Source organism: Prosopis cineraria, unplaced genomic scaffold, assembly GCF_029017545.1.
Source record: "Prosopis cineraria cultivar Desert tree isolate PC_DT_omini unplaced genomic scaffold, ASM2901754v1 PC6, whole genome shotgun sequence".
Lineage (NCBI taxonomy): Eukaryota > Viridiplantae > Streptophyta > Magnoliopsida > Fabales > Fabaceae > Prosopis > Prosopis cineraria.
Window position 1 is genome coordinate 1,452,492 of NW_026555337.1, and position 17,131 is coordinate 1,469,622.

Consider the following 17,131-nt stretch of genomic DNA (forward strand, 5'->3'; position numbering starts at 1 on the left):
TTTTCATGTTTGGTTAGCGGATTTGCCCTTTGCCGAACGGGTCTGAAAATCTCAAAATTCTAACATTATTGGAGGGTTGGGTTAGGAACTTAGGATATTTAGCACATCCCTTTCCTACCCTTTTCCCCATTTAAACCCTGACCGGTTCTTGTTTTGAATTGATCCAGGGTCTAAGAATTCTATTATTTTAAAGTGTTAAAGGGTCATTTTTATTATTGAACTAACTATATATGAAAGGTCATAAATGTCTTTAAATTTAACTATGAGTGAATTCCGTCCTTTAATTTTAAGATTCATTTCATCATCACTTTAATGTTAAAAACACTTAACATTCTATAGTTATCAATAAGTTTTACTATTTTTTTGATATTTTTTATCAAGTTAATAGTTATTTTTACCCCCTTAACTTCTATTCGAAGAGTCATTTTTGCCTCTTAAATCAAATATTTTATAATAAAAAAATTATTAAAAAAATAATGTAAGGCTTACTAACAATCAACTGCAAGAAAATGATAAGGTAATGAAAAAAAAAATTTAAAATTGAAAGATAAAATTGATCTATAATTAAATTTAGAGGCATTTATGATTTTTTGTGTTAATTCAAGGATAAAAATAATCTTAACCCAAGTTTAAATCTTGTTTAGCTCAAGCCCCCCCTATCTAAACCCATGGCCTATGTTGCTCGTGCTACCAGTTTACAAACTTAATTTCCTATAAACAAATTCAAAACGTATGTTTTGCGTTAATATTTCATTTTACAGAAGTTAGTTTTTACTCATTCAAACAAGTAAATAATAAATTGAGTTTGTAGACAGTCAGTTTAGCTCTCGAAACAGCCAGCCAAACACACGTGTTCTCTCAAAGGTTTGTTCCTTTTATGCCGATTTCATTGTCATCCCCAAATCAAATGTGTGCGAGAGATAGAGGTGGCGTTTTTTTTTTTGGGGGGGGGGGGGGATAAAGAACCTAGATGAGGCATAGAAGTTGAAAAGCATTTCATCTGAGGAGAATTTCAATAAAGCACTTGAAACATATTTATTTAAATTTAAAATCCTTAAATTTTTAAAATTTTACTGTAATTTAAAGGTATTAATTTAATATTAAATTTATAAAAGAAATAATAAAATTACCTCTTATTTAAATTAATATAAGAACTTTTATATTTCACTTGTTCATTCACTTACGGAATGTTGTTAATTGTTTTACTTCATTTGTTCATTTTTCTGAAATAAAATCAAGTGAAAGTCTGACAATAAATAATAGTTTGTAAGTAAATGAATAGCATACAGTATAGGAAATAATAAATTGTTTTAAAATGATTTAAACACCTAAAATAAAAACAAGTTAAGTAGAATAATGAACAACATTCCATAAGTAAATTAATAAGTGAAATAGGACAATGACTAAGTGAAGTAAGAAAGTTTTGATATTAATTTAAATGAAGAGTAATTTTTTTATTTTTCTTAAAAATTTAATATCAAATCAACATCTCTGAATTGCAATAAAATTTCATAAATTTAGAGGCATTAAATTTAAATAAATATGGTTTAAGAGTATTTATTAAAATTCTCCTTTTCATTTTTCAAGTTCAAAATCAACTACTTAACTTAATATAGATTTTGAGATTGATCTGAACACCAGTTGAGATTGCAATCATAAAAGTGTATTGTGTCACGCTTTGTGAATTTATAAGAGATTAGGATGATTTGAAATGTTCCAAAATCCTCTAAAAAACTCTTGAATAACCTTGAGAAAGCTAGAGTATACAAGACAACTTTAGAGAAACTTAAATAACTTTTGCTTAATTGTCTTGAATAGATTCTAGAACTTTCACTATAAATATCTAAATATTTATTGCAAAATATCTTGTAAAGAGTTCTAGAGGGAGACAAATAACCATAAGATCCAATTAATCTTCACCATCCATTGAAAATGTGAGAACATGCTATATAATAAAAGTTTATAAATACATTCACCCTTCTCATTTATAAACATCCTTAAATTCTTAAAATAATATAACTTTCACATACCCCAAACTCTATCATTCATCCTTTACTCTGAAGAATTTTGTCTCCCAGCTTTGCCAAGCATGTTTCTCTCAACAAATTAAGTTTATTTAACATCTTCCAACAAGGAAGGTTAAATGCCATGGGAGTGGAAAAACTGGCCCCATGTTATTTGACTAATGAAAAAATAGATAATACCTATAAAGGTTAGGCTTAATTTGTTGGGTCAAAATGATCTCGAAGTCATTTTCAGTTCTCGAATACTTGTTGGCTCACGAAATGTGGAGCCCTTAACCTCCAATTACTCATTTGCTGGAAAAATCCCAGCTGATAGAATGCATATATGGCAGTGAAAAGTAGTGGATACCAAAACTGATATCAAAGTTTGGCATGAGAGAGTTGCTGTTCAGTATGTCATTCTTTTAGGTTTCAGCATCCCAAGCATGGGCCTCGTTAAATTACGAACCAACTCTAGTTCTGTACAGTACGAATTACAAATCTGCAAATCATGAATTGGTTCAAAGAAAGAATTGAGACCTCTTCCGCTTGAGATTTTGTTTCTTATTCTTCCATTGGGTAAGTAAATACCTAATGCCCTCCTTCAACGAGGCCTTCCGCCCTTCCTTCGAATTCCAGAGTTCGCGTACTGCGTACCTACCACTAGGATTGTACTCATTCAACTCCATCAGGGCATTAGTAACCGCTTCGAATGCCTCATCCCCAAGCTCATGCTTAAAAAATTTCAGTTTATCATCTTCATCATCAATAATTTCCTGCAAAATACATCCAATGTGAATTAGATACGTTACATGCAAATAAACTTCAGGACGATGCGTCAGCAACCAGTAGCTAGCACCAAGACATATTAACCAATACATACCGACTTTCATGGTTGGCTTCTATAAATTAAATATCATACCACTAAAATACAAAGCTTACTTTTTCGTCTGCAATATCATCCTGAATGCTCTTGAAAGCAGTTATGGTAAACATTTATTTAATGAAATATCTGGAACAGATTCCTCAGCCCTGTTGCAAATGGTTTGAAAGGTATAAGCAAAACAAGCGCAAAATTGCTGGAATGGGTCTCTCGTTCTGAGTTCACAAGTCTAATATCTTCCAACTCTAAAAAAGCACGAAGAAGATTAAAAGCATGGATCAGAGTTCATGGTGGTGGTGACATAGGTCTTATCCATTACGATGAGGACCTCCAGGGTACCTCAAGACTACGTTATTATAGCAAAACACTCCAAAGTCAGTCTTCAGATGATGATAAGATTAATCTAAGCCAAGAGATGATGGCATTGATCATGAAGGCCTCTAGGAGGATGAATCTGTAATGGTTTAGATGGGGTTCTATACACGCTGGTAAAAAAAAAAAAAAAAAAAAAGATGAGGGTCTGTGCACAGAGGAAGCGGTTATTGTGGAGCACTCGAGTAAAACTAGGTATCCCAGAGTTTATACTAAACTGGATGCTTTTGGGCAAACAATTTCCCGTCAGGGAATGGAGTCCGGACATGAATCCATGTCTCATGATAGCATCAACTGAAGAATTCCTCGTTTGGGTCCATCTGCCAAGATTTACTACTAGTATGCTACGATAAATGGACACTACATAGCATAAATAACATATCGTTAGAACTATCAACGTAGGTCTAGCAACTTCACACCAAACCGGAGAAGGTTACATGCAAAAGAATAGGAATCCTGTGATTGACCATGAGTGATTTCACATGCTCTACTTTCATTGTGGGCGTTTTGGACATATCACTGTCCTGAACTACTGTCATCGACCATGCAAAGCCTCTATTCGGTGATCCAGCCAGCAACAGCGTCAATGAAGAATGCAACCATGGTATTCCTGAGTTCATTTCTTAGCTAAAATAGAGTGGGAATTTTCCTTTCCCGTGTTAGTTTTCATGCTTCTTCTTTGAGATCAGTGTCCCTTTGTGTCAACCCAAAAACAAAAACGAAAATCAATCCTTAACAAAAATAATATACTGAAGGATGTTAGATATGAATACAGTTTTAAAATGACAAGAACATTTGGGTAGCAAAGATAAGGATGTTGAGATGGACATGTGAGCATACAAGATAAGATTCATAATGAAAACATATGAGAGTTGGTATAGCTTTTATTGAGGAGAAAATGGTAGAAAATTATTTAAGGTGATCCAGACACATAAAAGAAGGCCATTGGAGGTGTTGTTGAGGAGGGTGGATTAGAGAAGGATAAAAAAGAACACTCAATGAAATTATTGAACAAAACTTTTTGATTAACAATATATTTAAAGACTTAGTTGTTAATAGAACACAATAGTCTCGCACAATTCACATGCCCAACCCCATCGAATGGTATAACTCTTGTTATGTTGTTGTTGATGTTAGATATGAATACAATCTAAATTCTCGTTTCTAGGTATCAATGTTCTCAAGACTAATTTCAGTGAATATGGCATGATAAACTTAAAAAGAAATTCCATTTCACAACAAACATTATTTTGACAGTTAGGCTCATTGTACCTTCAGATTCCCACGTTGATCCTCTACTTTTTTAATGGGATGCCAGCTCGGATCTCTTAGATCTACCTCCCATTGCGAACACAACTGTAGAGCTAACACCTCATCATCTGGACCTTTTCCCTTGGCTGCAGTTAAAAATGGCTTATGGTCCAGCTCTCCCATTTTTTTCACAATAATATTACTATTACCAGGGCGAGTACTCAAATGTTCTATCCCCTGTGAACAAGGAAGTTAGATAACTTCAACCAAATTACAAAAGAAAAAGACATGGCAACAACAACATTTAGTTGTTAATGGAAGAGAATTGTAAGACATGTTTTTCCAGACTAACAGAAAACTCATTTAAAAGAAGAAGAATGACAAAACAAGAGGATCAAAATCCTCCTCACTGGAAAACCACACGCATACACACAAAAAGAGATATGGATGGTCTTTGTTAGCACCCTACCCCAGATGTTATACTTCATTACAGATGAAATGATTTCATCAAAACAAGTTTCAAGTTGAAAATTCAAAAGTGTATTGTTCTGAGATTGTCTTAATATTCCACACAAATTTAGTCCTTTGTTGTTTGCCAGGCAAATAATTAGTTAAAATGGAATTTCCATGTTGAGCATCAGCACGTTTGATGGGAGTAGAAGGCCAAAAAATGTAATAACACCAGCTAGGCCATTCACACTTCCTTGTGCGAGAAAAATTATACGTACATTTATTAACTCCTTGCGAGCATCCTGCAATTCGTCATTGGTTTTACGCTCCTTGACTATGAGGGTTTGTTGCAGTTCTTCCACTGCTTCCAACTCCTCCTCTTTGTCCTTCAGATCCTCTTTAATTTTATCCATTTCTTTCTTCACCTTAATGTCCTCATCCTCACCCATGTGATTCATTTCTTGCAGAACATCCAGAGCTCCTCTCATATGTTCGATGTTCAATTCCAGCTCTTGTTTGTCATCGAGTTTTCTTTGCAGATCAAGAATTCTTTTATGCAGTTCTTCCTTTTCTTTCTGCAATGTAAGACCATTGAATTTGAAATTGATGGATTGGCAGAAACCATAAGCAAAACAAAACTGAAACACTTATCTGTAATTGAACCCAAAAAAAAAAAAACAGAGAGAGAACCCAATCACATTCAAAGGAATGGATAGATAGAAAAAAGTGGAATGCATGCCTTTTGTTTGTCAGCCAAACGCATCACTCTCTGATCAGCCAACTTTTGCTCCTTCGTTGCCCTCTCATTCTGCAGAAGAGAGATGGAAAATGAAGTTCATCATACCTTGAATTATTAATGTAAGGCAGCAGGTAGGATCACAGCATCAATACGAAACCAGCTTATCCACAAATTTAAATGGAAAAGTATACCATTTTCTTCTGGCGAAGTAGTTTTTGTCTCTCGGTTTCATTTTGTGCTTGTCGGAGTCGCAAATCCTTCTCAAGGTTCTCCAATTCTTTCCTCTGAGCTTCTAAACGCAGTCTATCTTCCTCATGATCCCTAAGGATCTTCTCAGCATGATCACGGGCCATCTTCTGCATGTTTGTTATCTCTGAATGGGGAAAGTAAAATATAAGGAAAACTACCATCAAAGAATTAATCATAAAAACTAAAAAAATAAGTTTCAAAGTTTCAACACACCATTATTAAAATATTTAATCAGGTCCTCCTTTTCACCCATCAGTTTACTCAGGGAATCATTAGTCTCATTGTATTTGCTTTGGACCTCCTTCAATTGCATAGTCTTCTTCTCCAAAGTTTGATTCAAACCTTGGACAAGCTTGGATTCCTTCCTCTCGTCCTCTACTTGTTTATCAGTAACAGATTTTAGATCCCCATTTCTACGAAGGTGATCACCAATTATACTCTTCGCATGGTAGTCATCATCACGAGCCACCCATCCATACAATCTGTCCCCTCGGTTTCTTGTCTTGATATAATCTGTCTTACCACATTGATCCACTTCAAGGCTCCTTTCAAAATCCATAGCATTATTGAAACCATCAAATTCCTTGCCGAACTCTACAATAGCAAAACCTGAGTGACCCAAACGATTCCACAATGGATGAACTCTCACTGGATTGAATCCTTTTCTGGAAAAGTCTTCCCTCAATTTGGTACCACTTTCAGCAACATGCCGTCCATCTTTCAATTGAGTTTTAATGTTAGCCACAATCCCCATCCAAGGCCAGACAAATAGTTGGTCATTGTCAGGCTTAGGACAATCAATTTTGGGAACAGGTTTAAGATGTCTCTCGATGTACTTCTCAAGAGCCGAGTGCCGTGCTTTTACTCTTAAACTCGAGCTCTTTGATTTGCAGCAAACTCTCGACGCATGTTCCAAAAGCTCCTTCAGGTGGTAATCGTTCTTTCCGCTCGAATGGCAGAAGGGGCACCTATATTTTGAATCGGAGACTTTGAGTCGAAACTCACCAGCCTTCAATCCTTTATAGTATTTATACTCATAATCCTTCAACTCAGATCGACTCATATGGTCTGACATACTGGACATTTGCAATTGAAATGAATAAAAACGACCCAGGCACGCGATATTAAATTAATGAAAGAAGAAATGCAATAGGAAAAATAAGAATAACATCTTTATTTAGCTTAAATACTAGATCAATAGAACCCCCAGTTATTAATTACTACCAACGCTAGCGACAACAATACGTTGTCTGGAGAATGGATACTGGATTTTCAAGGGAAACTAGGATCACTTAAAATTGTGGCAGCGGAACTCTGGGCTATCAAAACTGGCCTAGTGTTATGCAAAAATCTTGACTACTCTAAAGGGCAGGTCTACGCGGATTCCTTGGGTGCACTTAATTTGGTTTTCCGTGCTGGCCACCCCCTTAAGCCAGAGATTGATGCTATCAGAGGTAAGAAAAAATTGAAGAAAAGCAAAAGAAAGGCCCGCTAACACAGAAACGCCGGGGCACACTTCAACCCAAGAATGCCAGGCAAAACTTGTATGATAAGAAAAGGCCGAAGAATGGGAAAGGCAAGCTAAGTGAAGAAATAGAAAAGTTGAACATAATATATCTGACGGTGTGTAACTGTGAGCTTGGAAAATCTCCTCGATGGTAAAAAGCGTTCCGGAGCTGTTCAAAATAAAAGACGACGATTGGAAAAAGGATTCATTAGGTGACGAAAGACAAAAGAAAGTAACATTATGAAGCGGGAAGCAAGGCCGAAGATCCAGGTATGGTAATCGGATTTTTTTTTTTTAAAAAAAAAGGCATTGAAAAATCAAAACCAAAACTCTAGACATTGCAGAATCAAATTTGCATACGTGAAACGTCTTGACGAGCGGCAAGAGAATGAGAGGGAAGGCTGAGGTGTGAAGGGCTTCAAACAGACAACAGTGAAATCAAAAGAGCGTGAAGAGACTAGAGAGAGAATTTTGGTTCAACCTTGCAGAGGAAGGTACAGGGAGCCGTCTCGTCTCCCCGGTGCGGATACGTTGCCATCCATGTGCGTGTGGCCAGGCCCTTCATGTAAGGATTAGCAAAACCGACCTAAATTCAAAAATCGAATTCAATCGAATTTTTATTATTTAACTTATTTTATTTAATATTTTTTGGTTTGTTTAAAAAATGCTATTTGAATTAATAAATAAGATTTAAAATTACATCGAGTAAATTAATCAAGAATTATAATTTATATATATTTTATTAATTATTAATTTATAAATTATATCTAGTTTATTAATTATTTTATTTTTTAAATTTTATACTTAAATAAAATATATATATAATCTGTTGAGTTAAAATCCTAACCTTTCATTAGAATAGATCACTATCACTTTACAAGATCAATTTGTTTTTGGGATAAACAAGAAAAACAAAACAAAGCTGGAAAAAAAAAAAAAAACTAGGTACACTAGCTCAAGGAAGGTCAAAGAATATGTCACTAAAAATCTCCTCGGGTTGGAGAAAATGAAGTCCAGGGGCAGAGACGCAGAGTTCAATGCCATCTTAGCACACCAATCAGCATCAAGATTACCATCTCTTAGAATAAATTGAACTATGGCATTCCAGTCCCTTTGCGATGGCTCGAGCCTCCAAAACCAAATTATGATGTCCATGTAGATCGAATATTTCCTATAGTGAGATAGCAGAGATTGCTTCAACAGTATCACACAGCAACATGCACTCTCTTAAGCCTTTATCCCAAGCACATTCAGCCGATAGAGCATCACCATTTGTCAGTCTGAGGATAAAACCCCCTTCCAAATTTCCATGCTAATCTCAAAAGACCCCTCCGCAGCCCACAACTCCAGAGATTCTGGATAGATCAATTTTATATATATACCTTGCTTATTTTAATTAAAAAAAATAATAATAAAATTGGCCTAAATCTTAACATCCCAACATAAAGCCTAGAATTAAATTATCAAATTTTAGTTCAGTTCTTATTCAATTTGATTCATATTTTTAACATTGTTTAATCAATCAGTTTTACACATTTTAAGATTGAACTAATCAATGCTCACCCTTACCTAATATCTTCGCTCCAATGCCTATTGCCCACCCTTTTACTATTTATTTTTAAATTCATAGCTCATAGATAAAAAAAAAATTCGCCGCTGAATTGTCCAGATTAAAGTTTTTTTATATTTATTATAAAAAATTATAAAATTTTAATAAATAAATCTTATTATTAACCTATATAATACATATTTAAGTTAGATGATTCAATTTATTATTATATTTTTTTATAATTTTTATAAGTTGAATGTCTAGATGAATTCTAGACAATCTGGATTTAATATTAATTTTTTATAGATTTTTATTATAATAAATATAATATCAAAAAATAAAAATAACGATAACATTCAAACTAAAATTTAAAAAAAATTGAAATTTAAAAATTTTAAATTTAAATTGACCTGAATATATCTGAATATTTAATTTATAAAAATATTTAATATTAAATTAAATTATTTAAATTGTATGCATATATCTAATGTTTAGATTAATAATAAAATATATTTATTAATATTCATTTGCTTAAGTCCTATTTATAAGACACATTTTAAAATATTTATTTAATTTTATTTATAAGTTAATATTTAAAATATATTTTTAGAATTATCCTTAATGAAAGAAAAAAAATAATATAATATTATTTTTTAAATTTATTATATAAAAATATATTTAAAATTTTATATTTTTTTATTTTTTTATATTAATATTGATCATATTGATAGAAATAATTTATAAAAAAATGAGGGAGATATAACTTTTATTTTCATAAATATAAAATAAAATTTTTGAATCTGAACCGGCAAGAGCGTTGATCATCATAAGGACGTAAACTAGGCTCGAGAGTGGAGATACCCATAGCCAGGGGCGCTGAGTGCGAGGGCCGAGAGGGATGTTCTCTAGTTTCACGTGGTTGCGTGTCCTTCACGCTTTTTGCTTCTTTAGGCAGTTTTCTTCGTCTCTGCCTCCATCGCCATTGACCATGGAAAGATTTTCCTGTTCAAAAAGATAAAACATTTTTTAGGTTGATGTTTAAAAATATAGACCATCTAGGGTTTTTTAATATTCAATTAATGGATTTTTTTAAAAAAATCCTTAATATAGAGGTACAATTAATAATATTTTTTTAATTAGAATATTTTATTGAATAAGAATAAATATAAAAAAGTGCATTATTTAAAAATAATTAACTAATTAATTAAGAATGTAATTTAATTAAAAGTGTTTTATATTTAACTTGTTTCGATATTCTATAATAATCAATTATGGGTCCATGCATTCAAGCCAAAAAAAAAAAACAATACTATTGGATGTTGATGATTTACATGGAATTAAATACATATGAAATTAAAATGTTATCGTGTTATTAATTTAATAATTCCAAAACAAACTATCAGTCATTGCTCTAGTTGGTAGAAAAAGTTGTTGATTCAATCTCTTATGAAATCGTGGATTCCAATATTCTTATAATTATAAGAATCTTACTGAGGGACAAATGGACTATCTTGAAGTAACTCAATAGGCGAGAAATTGAAACATTCCATAATTGTGATTAAAAGAAGTCAAGATATTTAATTAATGATAAATCTATATATCTATATGTCATATGAAAATTTTTATATATCTTTAAGTTAGAAATAAGGTTTATTGTTGAAATTGTGATTCAAATCTTCTTTTATCATTCGTGGCTACTTTTATATATTATCTTGATTTAAAATTTATCATATTTTTATTATATTTATAGTTAAGTTTTCATTTTCATAAATAAAATAATTCTTATAATTCTTATTTTTTATAATAAAATTTTTTGCTTGTTGGGCGTGGATTTGTTATTCTTCACATTAGAAGTTATTTTTCAACTCTCTATCACGTCATATTAAAAAAAGACATACCAATTTACATGCCATTTCATATAAACTAATCTATGACATGAGATCATGAAGTGGAAGAGTCCTGCCACTTGCGCAGACACCTCATTTCTTCAATTTTAACTCCCACAACACTATCATCCACGGAACTCGAATGAACACCGTGGTGCTCAACACCAAAATACCACCGTTTGATAGTTTTTTTTTTTAAACCATAAATTTATTATAATAATAAATAATTATTATAAAATTATTATTTTAATATTTAATAAACTAATAAACATTAAGATATTAAAATTGAACCTGAATAGTTTGAATAAAAATTTTAGTTTGAGCATTGAGAACTGTACTGAAAAAATAAAAAATGATCTAAACAATTTAAAATAGGAGTTGAATCTAGCAAAATGAGCTAGTTTCTTATACTGTAATAAATCAATGTTTGAATTCCTATTAAGATAAGTACCTATATTTAATATTTGAGTATGCTTTGAATGATATTATCTCATATAGATAAACAACTGTGCAAAATTAATAAAATAAAAAAATATTTTTATTTTCAATTTTAATATTTTCAACACAGTTCTGAATTGTTTAGATCAAAATTTACATATGAACTGTTCAAGTCATATTTTAATGAGTTAATTTGTTCATATTTAATTTTAACATCTTAATATTTATTTGTTTATTAAATATTAAAATAATAATTTTATAATATTTTTTTATTATTATAATAAATTTATAGTTTAAAAAAGAAAAAAAAAACACTACCAAACTGGCAGTGTTTGGGTGCTGAGCACCGAAACCGATTCTATCATCCACCATGATTCATAACAGAACCCACAACATTTTCAAGGGACAAGGACAGGTACAAATTCATGAATTATCACAAGCTACTTTTTTTCTCCTTCCCCCGAATCACATGTCACGAATGCTGAGTCAGGATCCTACATGGCTGACAAGTGACAACGTGAATGCTGAGATGAAGGATAGAAGAGGCTGGACAAGCCGAGGCCAGACACGAGGTTAGAGTCAAGATTGATGACCTTATTTAAATAAAAATTTGGATTTTAAAAATTAAATTTTTTTAACATAATCGAGCTCAAGAGCATGACCCTAATAAGCTCTGTGAAAAAAGATTGTGGGCGGCCCTTCAAGCCCTGATAAATTGAATTATGTTATATATAAACAGTTAAACACACACACACATACATATATTTCACTAATAATGACACAATTTGATTAATATTTATTGCAGGTAATGAATAAAAAGTTGCAGAAATAATTGACATTAAATCTCTACCTCCACCTTCAATAAGTGGACCTACATATGAAGGATCTAATATTTTATTTGTAAATGATGACGAGGAGGATTTAAATTTATATTAATGAAGATTTTAATATTTATCTTAAATTTAAAATTTTAAATCTTTGTTGAATTTTATGTTAAATTTTATGTGAGACTTTAATTTATTTTATGTTAAATTTTAGAATATTCTGTTTAAATTAAAATGTTAAATTTTTTTAAAAAAGAGGGCATAAGAGCTCGACCCTAAGACTTATAAATAAGAATTGGGCTTTAAAATTGAGTCAATTTTTGAATAATTAAACTTTAGAACTCTAGCCCTTAAAAGTCAGCCTATAAGGATTGGACCCGTCTTGATTCCCAGTCTATGCTTTTGAGACTACATGGGTAGGTGTGAAACCATGGAATGCTCCAGATGAGTTATTGGGGGTAGTGGGGAAGGCCTACCTGTGCTCCGAAACCATTACTGAAGGCTAGAGACAATATCGTTAAATGAATGGGAATTGTAATGGGATTGGGTAGAGAATTTTGTGGATTATCACATTTTCAATGAGGAGCAAGGGCAAGGCAAAGGTGTATTTATTTTTCAGTGGGCGTGAGATTAGATGCTTGGAAGTAACAGAGAAATCAAATTAACCTAATTCCATGGGAAAGGGATATACATATCAGGGGTACGGTGATTGAAAACACTGTAATGGAAGATCAAACTGTAGGTGTTTCAATTATTAGTCGTTTTCAGGACGGCTGGTTCTGGTTATGTAGCAGGAAAAGCTCAAACATAAACCAAACACGAGTACAAAGTCTATCACTCAAACTGATTTCAGAACAAGTCATGACAAACAAAAGCCTTGGTGGCTTCGACTGGATGGGAATAATATTGAACATGGGACAACATCACATTCTTGACTTGCGTTGTTTGGCTACTGCCTGCTTGTCCAATCTTAAGCGGGATCGCTTATCGTTCATTGGTTTTCAAGATTTCAATATTACCCCTCATTAGAGCTAAAAAAATAGGTTGAACTCGCGAACTAATCTGTTTAACATGCTAAATTTAACAAGTTGAACAAATTAGCCTGTTCTTTAAAATGGGCTGGGCTAACTCAGTCTGCAAACTAATTGATTAAAACAGGTTGGCTCATGGGCTAGTATATTTTTTAAATTTTTTTTATTTTTAATCATATTATATCATTTTTATAAATCTATAATAATGACAATATTTTTTAAATATATAATTTGTGACTTCCAAATATGTTATTTATATTTGAAAGATAATGCAAATCTTTCTTACAATTTGGAAATAAAATTTTTATTATAATTTGTAAATCAATAATTTATTAGCTTTTATAGAAATATTTTAAAAATATATTATTTATTAATCTCATAAGATTTATTTATTGAAATCATAAATATAAATTTATTGAAAAAAATAATATGAATTTATATTTAAATTTTATTTTTTAATAAGAAAGATAACACTTTTAGGCGAGAAGATGATTAATAGTAAAATTCTTATAAAATGAACTTGTTTGATTGAATTTCATGCTCATTTATTTATTTACAAGTTCTTTAATTGTTAATTTATCTTAAAATATAAAATATATATATATATATATATATTATAAATTTTAAATTATTAAAAAAAATTGATAAATTTTTGTGAACTAACCCAATAGAAAATAAATTATGTTAAATTTTTCAACTCATTTTATTCAATCAACTCTTAAAAATGTGACTGACACATAACCTTATTTACCCACTGCTCCCTCCTGTCCAGATCCAGTCCCCACCAATGCTTCCTAATAAATTCATTCCTCGTTTTGGGGAATTTGCACCCCACAATTATCTATTTCATGTCTACACTTGATGTCATTTCGTCTCTTGTTGTCTTAAAATACTATAATTAAGATTTCTTGTTTCTGAAAAGGATAGAAGAAGCACCCCCCCTCCTCCCTCTCTCTCTATATTTTAAATACAAAACTTCTACAGAAGTTGTCCATCAAGACGGGGATAGAAAAATCACACATCCTTTTTTCAAAGTATGAATGCATCCTGCAGGGGAACCTATCACGAAAATGGTATATTAATTCGGATTCAGCAAATTCCAGTACACTGCCCACAACAGGGAGGAAAAGGCAGCAAAAAGCAAAAAACAAAACAAAACATAAAAAAACAAAGCCAACTATACTCTATGGTCATGCAAAACCACTTGCATCCCATCCTGCTTTCACAACTATATCTATTTTCTACAAGCACTTTACAAACAAAACAGAGAATACATATGTCACCCATATTAACTGACATAAGATATTAGATGTGTACAATCTGGATAGCTATGGATTTGCAGCATTGAGCTTTATCGAGTTTCAAGCATAGAGTGGGGACGCAGAGGGACGGGGATAAACCGTGGGGGTCGTCCCATTCTTAGCATCGCCTTCACTTCTTCTACCACTGGATTTATTAACAGCGGGCTTTTGTTTGCCTCCATTTCCACTGGGAACTTGAAGCTGCTCCAACTCAGAAACAATCTCGTCCATGCTTGGCCTGAACTTGGATTCCGTTGAAATGCATCGCAATGCCAGTGTAGCTGTCTTGTACGCCTCGTCTATTGTATACTGGCCTTCAAGACGGTTATCAAGCACACGAAAAAGTTTGCGTTTGTTTGCCAGGTATGGCTTAGCCCACTGCACCATGTTGCGCTGTCCTGATGGTCGACTCCTGTCCATTGCTCGCCGACCTGATAACATTTCCACCAGCACTACTCCAAAACTATAGACGTCACTCTTTGAAGTCAGGTGACCTGCCATGACTAAACAAGAATTAACATATTCGGGAGTGATATGAATTAACATAACCTGATCGGTAACATGACTAAACAATACCGGTGGCTACATATTCAGGAGCTGTATATCCATAGGTTCCTAATACTCTAGTGGAGACATGACTTTCGTCCCCTGCTGGTCCATCCCTGGCCAACCCAAAATCAGAAAGTTTTGGATTGTAGTTCTGTGACCAAATCACAGAAGGTTTTGTTTACAGACACGCCATTAATATAGTTCTTTGAGAGAGGGAAATGGTTGAAATGGCACATACTGAATCAAGCAAGATATTTGAGGTCTTGAAGTCCCTATATATCACTTTTGTTTCAGCACCGTGAAGGAATGCAAGCCCTCTAGCAGCACCTAGAGCGACCTTCAAACGGAGGCTCCAAGAGAGAGGTTGAAAGTAAGAGCCCCCTGTTACGACAGTATTATGAATGGTAAACACGACCCTCTAGTTAAACCAATTGAAAAAGTGGTAAGGCATGAAGAACTCACTCCTGAATAAATGATTCTCCAGGCTGCCTCGAGGCATAAATTCATACGCCAGAAGGCGGTGTTCGTCTTCAAGGCAATACCCAATCAACTTTACAAGATGGGGATGAGAAAATCGTCCTAGGCAATTCACTTCAGCCTAGAAGAGAAAAGGAAAAACAGGGCAAACCAACTCCACTCAGTTTACCTTACAAGAGTAACAAAATTAATTAAGTCTACTTGATTCTTGAATTATTAATCATGTCTTACCTGTCAAGTAAAAACATAACTATCACACATGACCTGAGCATATATCAAACTCCCTACCAGGGGCAAAGAAAAGATTCACACTTACCAACCACTCACTGTGACCTTGCATACTATCTTGTTTAAGTCTTTTCACAGCAATAACAATGCCAGTGCCAGGCTTGGCAGCAGTTAAGGACTTCTCATCAATCCACCCTTTGAAAACTGATCCAAAACCACCTTCTCCTAAAACATTATCTGGCCGGAAATTTCGCGTGGCCGCCTTCAGTTCTGCATAAGTAAAGCTCTTCAAATTGGCTGAGTGCAAGATCTCACCCATACTCAGACTAGTATTAGTCGCCGAGGCCTTTGAAACCTCGCTACCCGTGATGCGCAGATCACTTCCATCTGTGCTCACGTGTTTTGAAGTCGACCCTGTAGAAATTAACAACATTACTACATTAGCACAATCAAACACATTCATAACACAAAAGTCGAATCTCCCCCCACATATATGGACGAGATAAGTTAGCATCAAACGACGGTAAAATGAGTAATTAAAGACAAAAAGTTGAGTTGTCAGAACTACTCAAGTAACTCAATTTAATCTCATGAGCAGAAACAGGGATAAGTTTACAAATTAGAGGCGTTATATAAGCAGGAAGAAGAAGTGGAAGAAAGAGTAGAGCCAGGCAAAGCGAAAGAGAGAGGAAGAGAAAAATATACATCTGAGAAGTCGATCACAAAAGGAACTGATCAACATACCTACAAGGATATGAATCGAGAAATCAATAGCATGGTCACCCGACAACAGGGTTGCACCAAAGAGCAAGCAAAACCAGAAATACCTGAGTTACACTGGCTCTCAGCTTTAATTTGGGTGCCCAAACAACTTCCCATGTTAGAAATAAACTAAAACCTGCGAACACATTTACCCATAAGTTCTAGAAATCACGATGAATGAATTGAATAGAGGGATAAAGAAAGCTCAGAGGTCGACAACAAAATAACAGGAATCAAGAATTCAGGAAACGCACCTGTTTGGAGTGAGGTTGAAAGAAGAGGCCGGGCTCATGGGAAGGATAGTAGAGAGAAGGAAGAAGGGGACCGGGTGCGGAGGAGAAAGTGAAGGGTTTAACGCTTGTCGTGGTGCGAGTAACAGGCTATGGCAAGACTATCCAAAATTTTAAGCAAGTTGAACAATCAAACCAGAAAAGTTTTGGCTGAACTGTATAGTAAAGACAGAGGGAAAGCGATGAGCGAGGAAGGTGGGGATTGTCAGATTTGAAGGGCCCACCCTCTCTCGTCCAATGTACGAAGCTCAAACCTTTACGAATGGTACCGTGGGAGGGGAAGAACGATTAGCCAGCAGAGTTCCCCACGCTGCGAGCCGTTGGATCTCATGGATCTGGCGG

General features: G+C 33.6%; 2 protein-coding genes across 6 annotated transcripts; both read right to left on the reverse strand.

The window, feature by feature from the left end:
* Positions 1–1,986: 1,986 nt before the first annotated feature.
* On the reverse strand, positions 1,987–7,997 carry LOC129312927 (factor of DNA methylation 4). The gene is made up of 7 exons (XM_054955721.1): positions 7,936–7,997; positions 6,161–7,023; positions 5,890–6,071; positions 5,699–5,767; positions 5,238–5,534; positions 4,531–4,746; positions 1,987–2,779 (listed from the first exon to the last, which is right to left on the reverse strand). The coding sequence occupies exons 2-7, from the start codon at positions 7,020–7,022 to the stop codon at positions 2,525–2,527; spliced, it is 1,881 nt and encodes a 626-aa protein (XP_054811696.1). The 5' UTR covers position 7,023; positions 7,936–7,997; the 3' UTR covers positions 1,987–2,524.
* Positions 7,998–14,242: 6,245 nt separating this feature from the next.
* Positions 14,243–17,013, reverse strand: LOC129314282 (probable serine/threonine-protein kinase PBL10). 5 transcript variants are annotated; one of them, XM_054957675.1, is made up of 8 exons: positions 16,754–17,013; positions 16,565–16,635; positions 16,443–16,481; positions 15,826–16,151; positions 15,495–15,630; positions 15,271–15,413; positions 15,060–15,183; positions 14,243–14,986 (listed from the first exon to the last, which is right to left on the reverse strand). In XM_054957675.1, exons 2-8 carry the CDS (start codon positions 16,614–16,616, stop codon positions 14,544–14,546), a joined length of 1,263 nt encoding a protein of 420 aa, XP_054813650.1. In that variant the 5' UTR covers positions 16,617–16,635; positions 16,754–17,013; the 3' UTR covers positions 14,243–14,543. The 5 variants fall into 5 exon arrangements, with proteins under 5 accessions (XP_054813650.1, XP_054813651.1, XP_054813652.1 ...); XM_054957676.1 differs by having other exon boundaries at positions 14,243–14,977; positions 16,754–17,011; XM_054957677.1 differs by lacking the exon at positions 16,443–16,481 and having other exon boundaries at positions 16,754–17,012.
* Between the last annotated feature and the right edge of the window lie 118 nt (positions 17,014–17,131).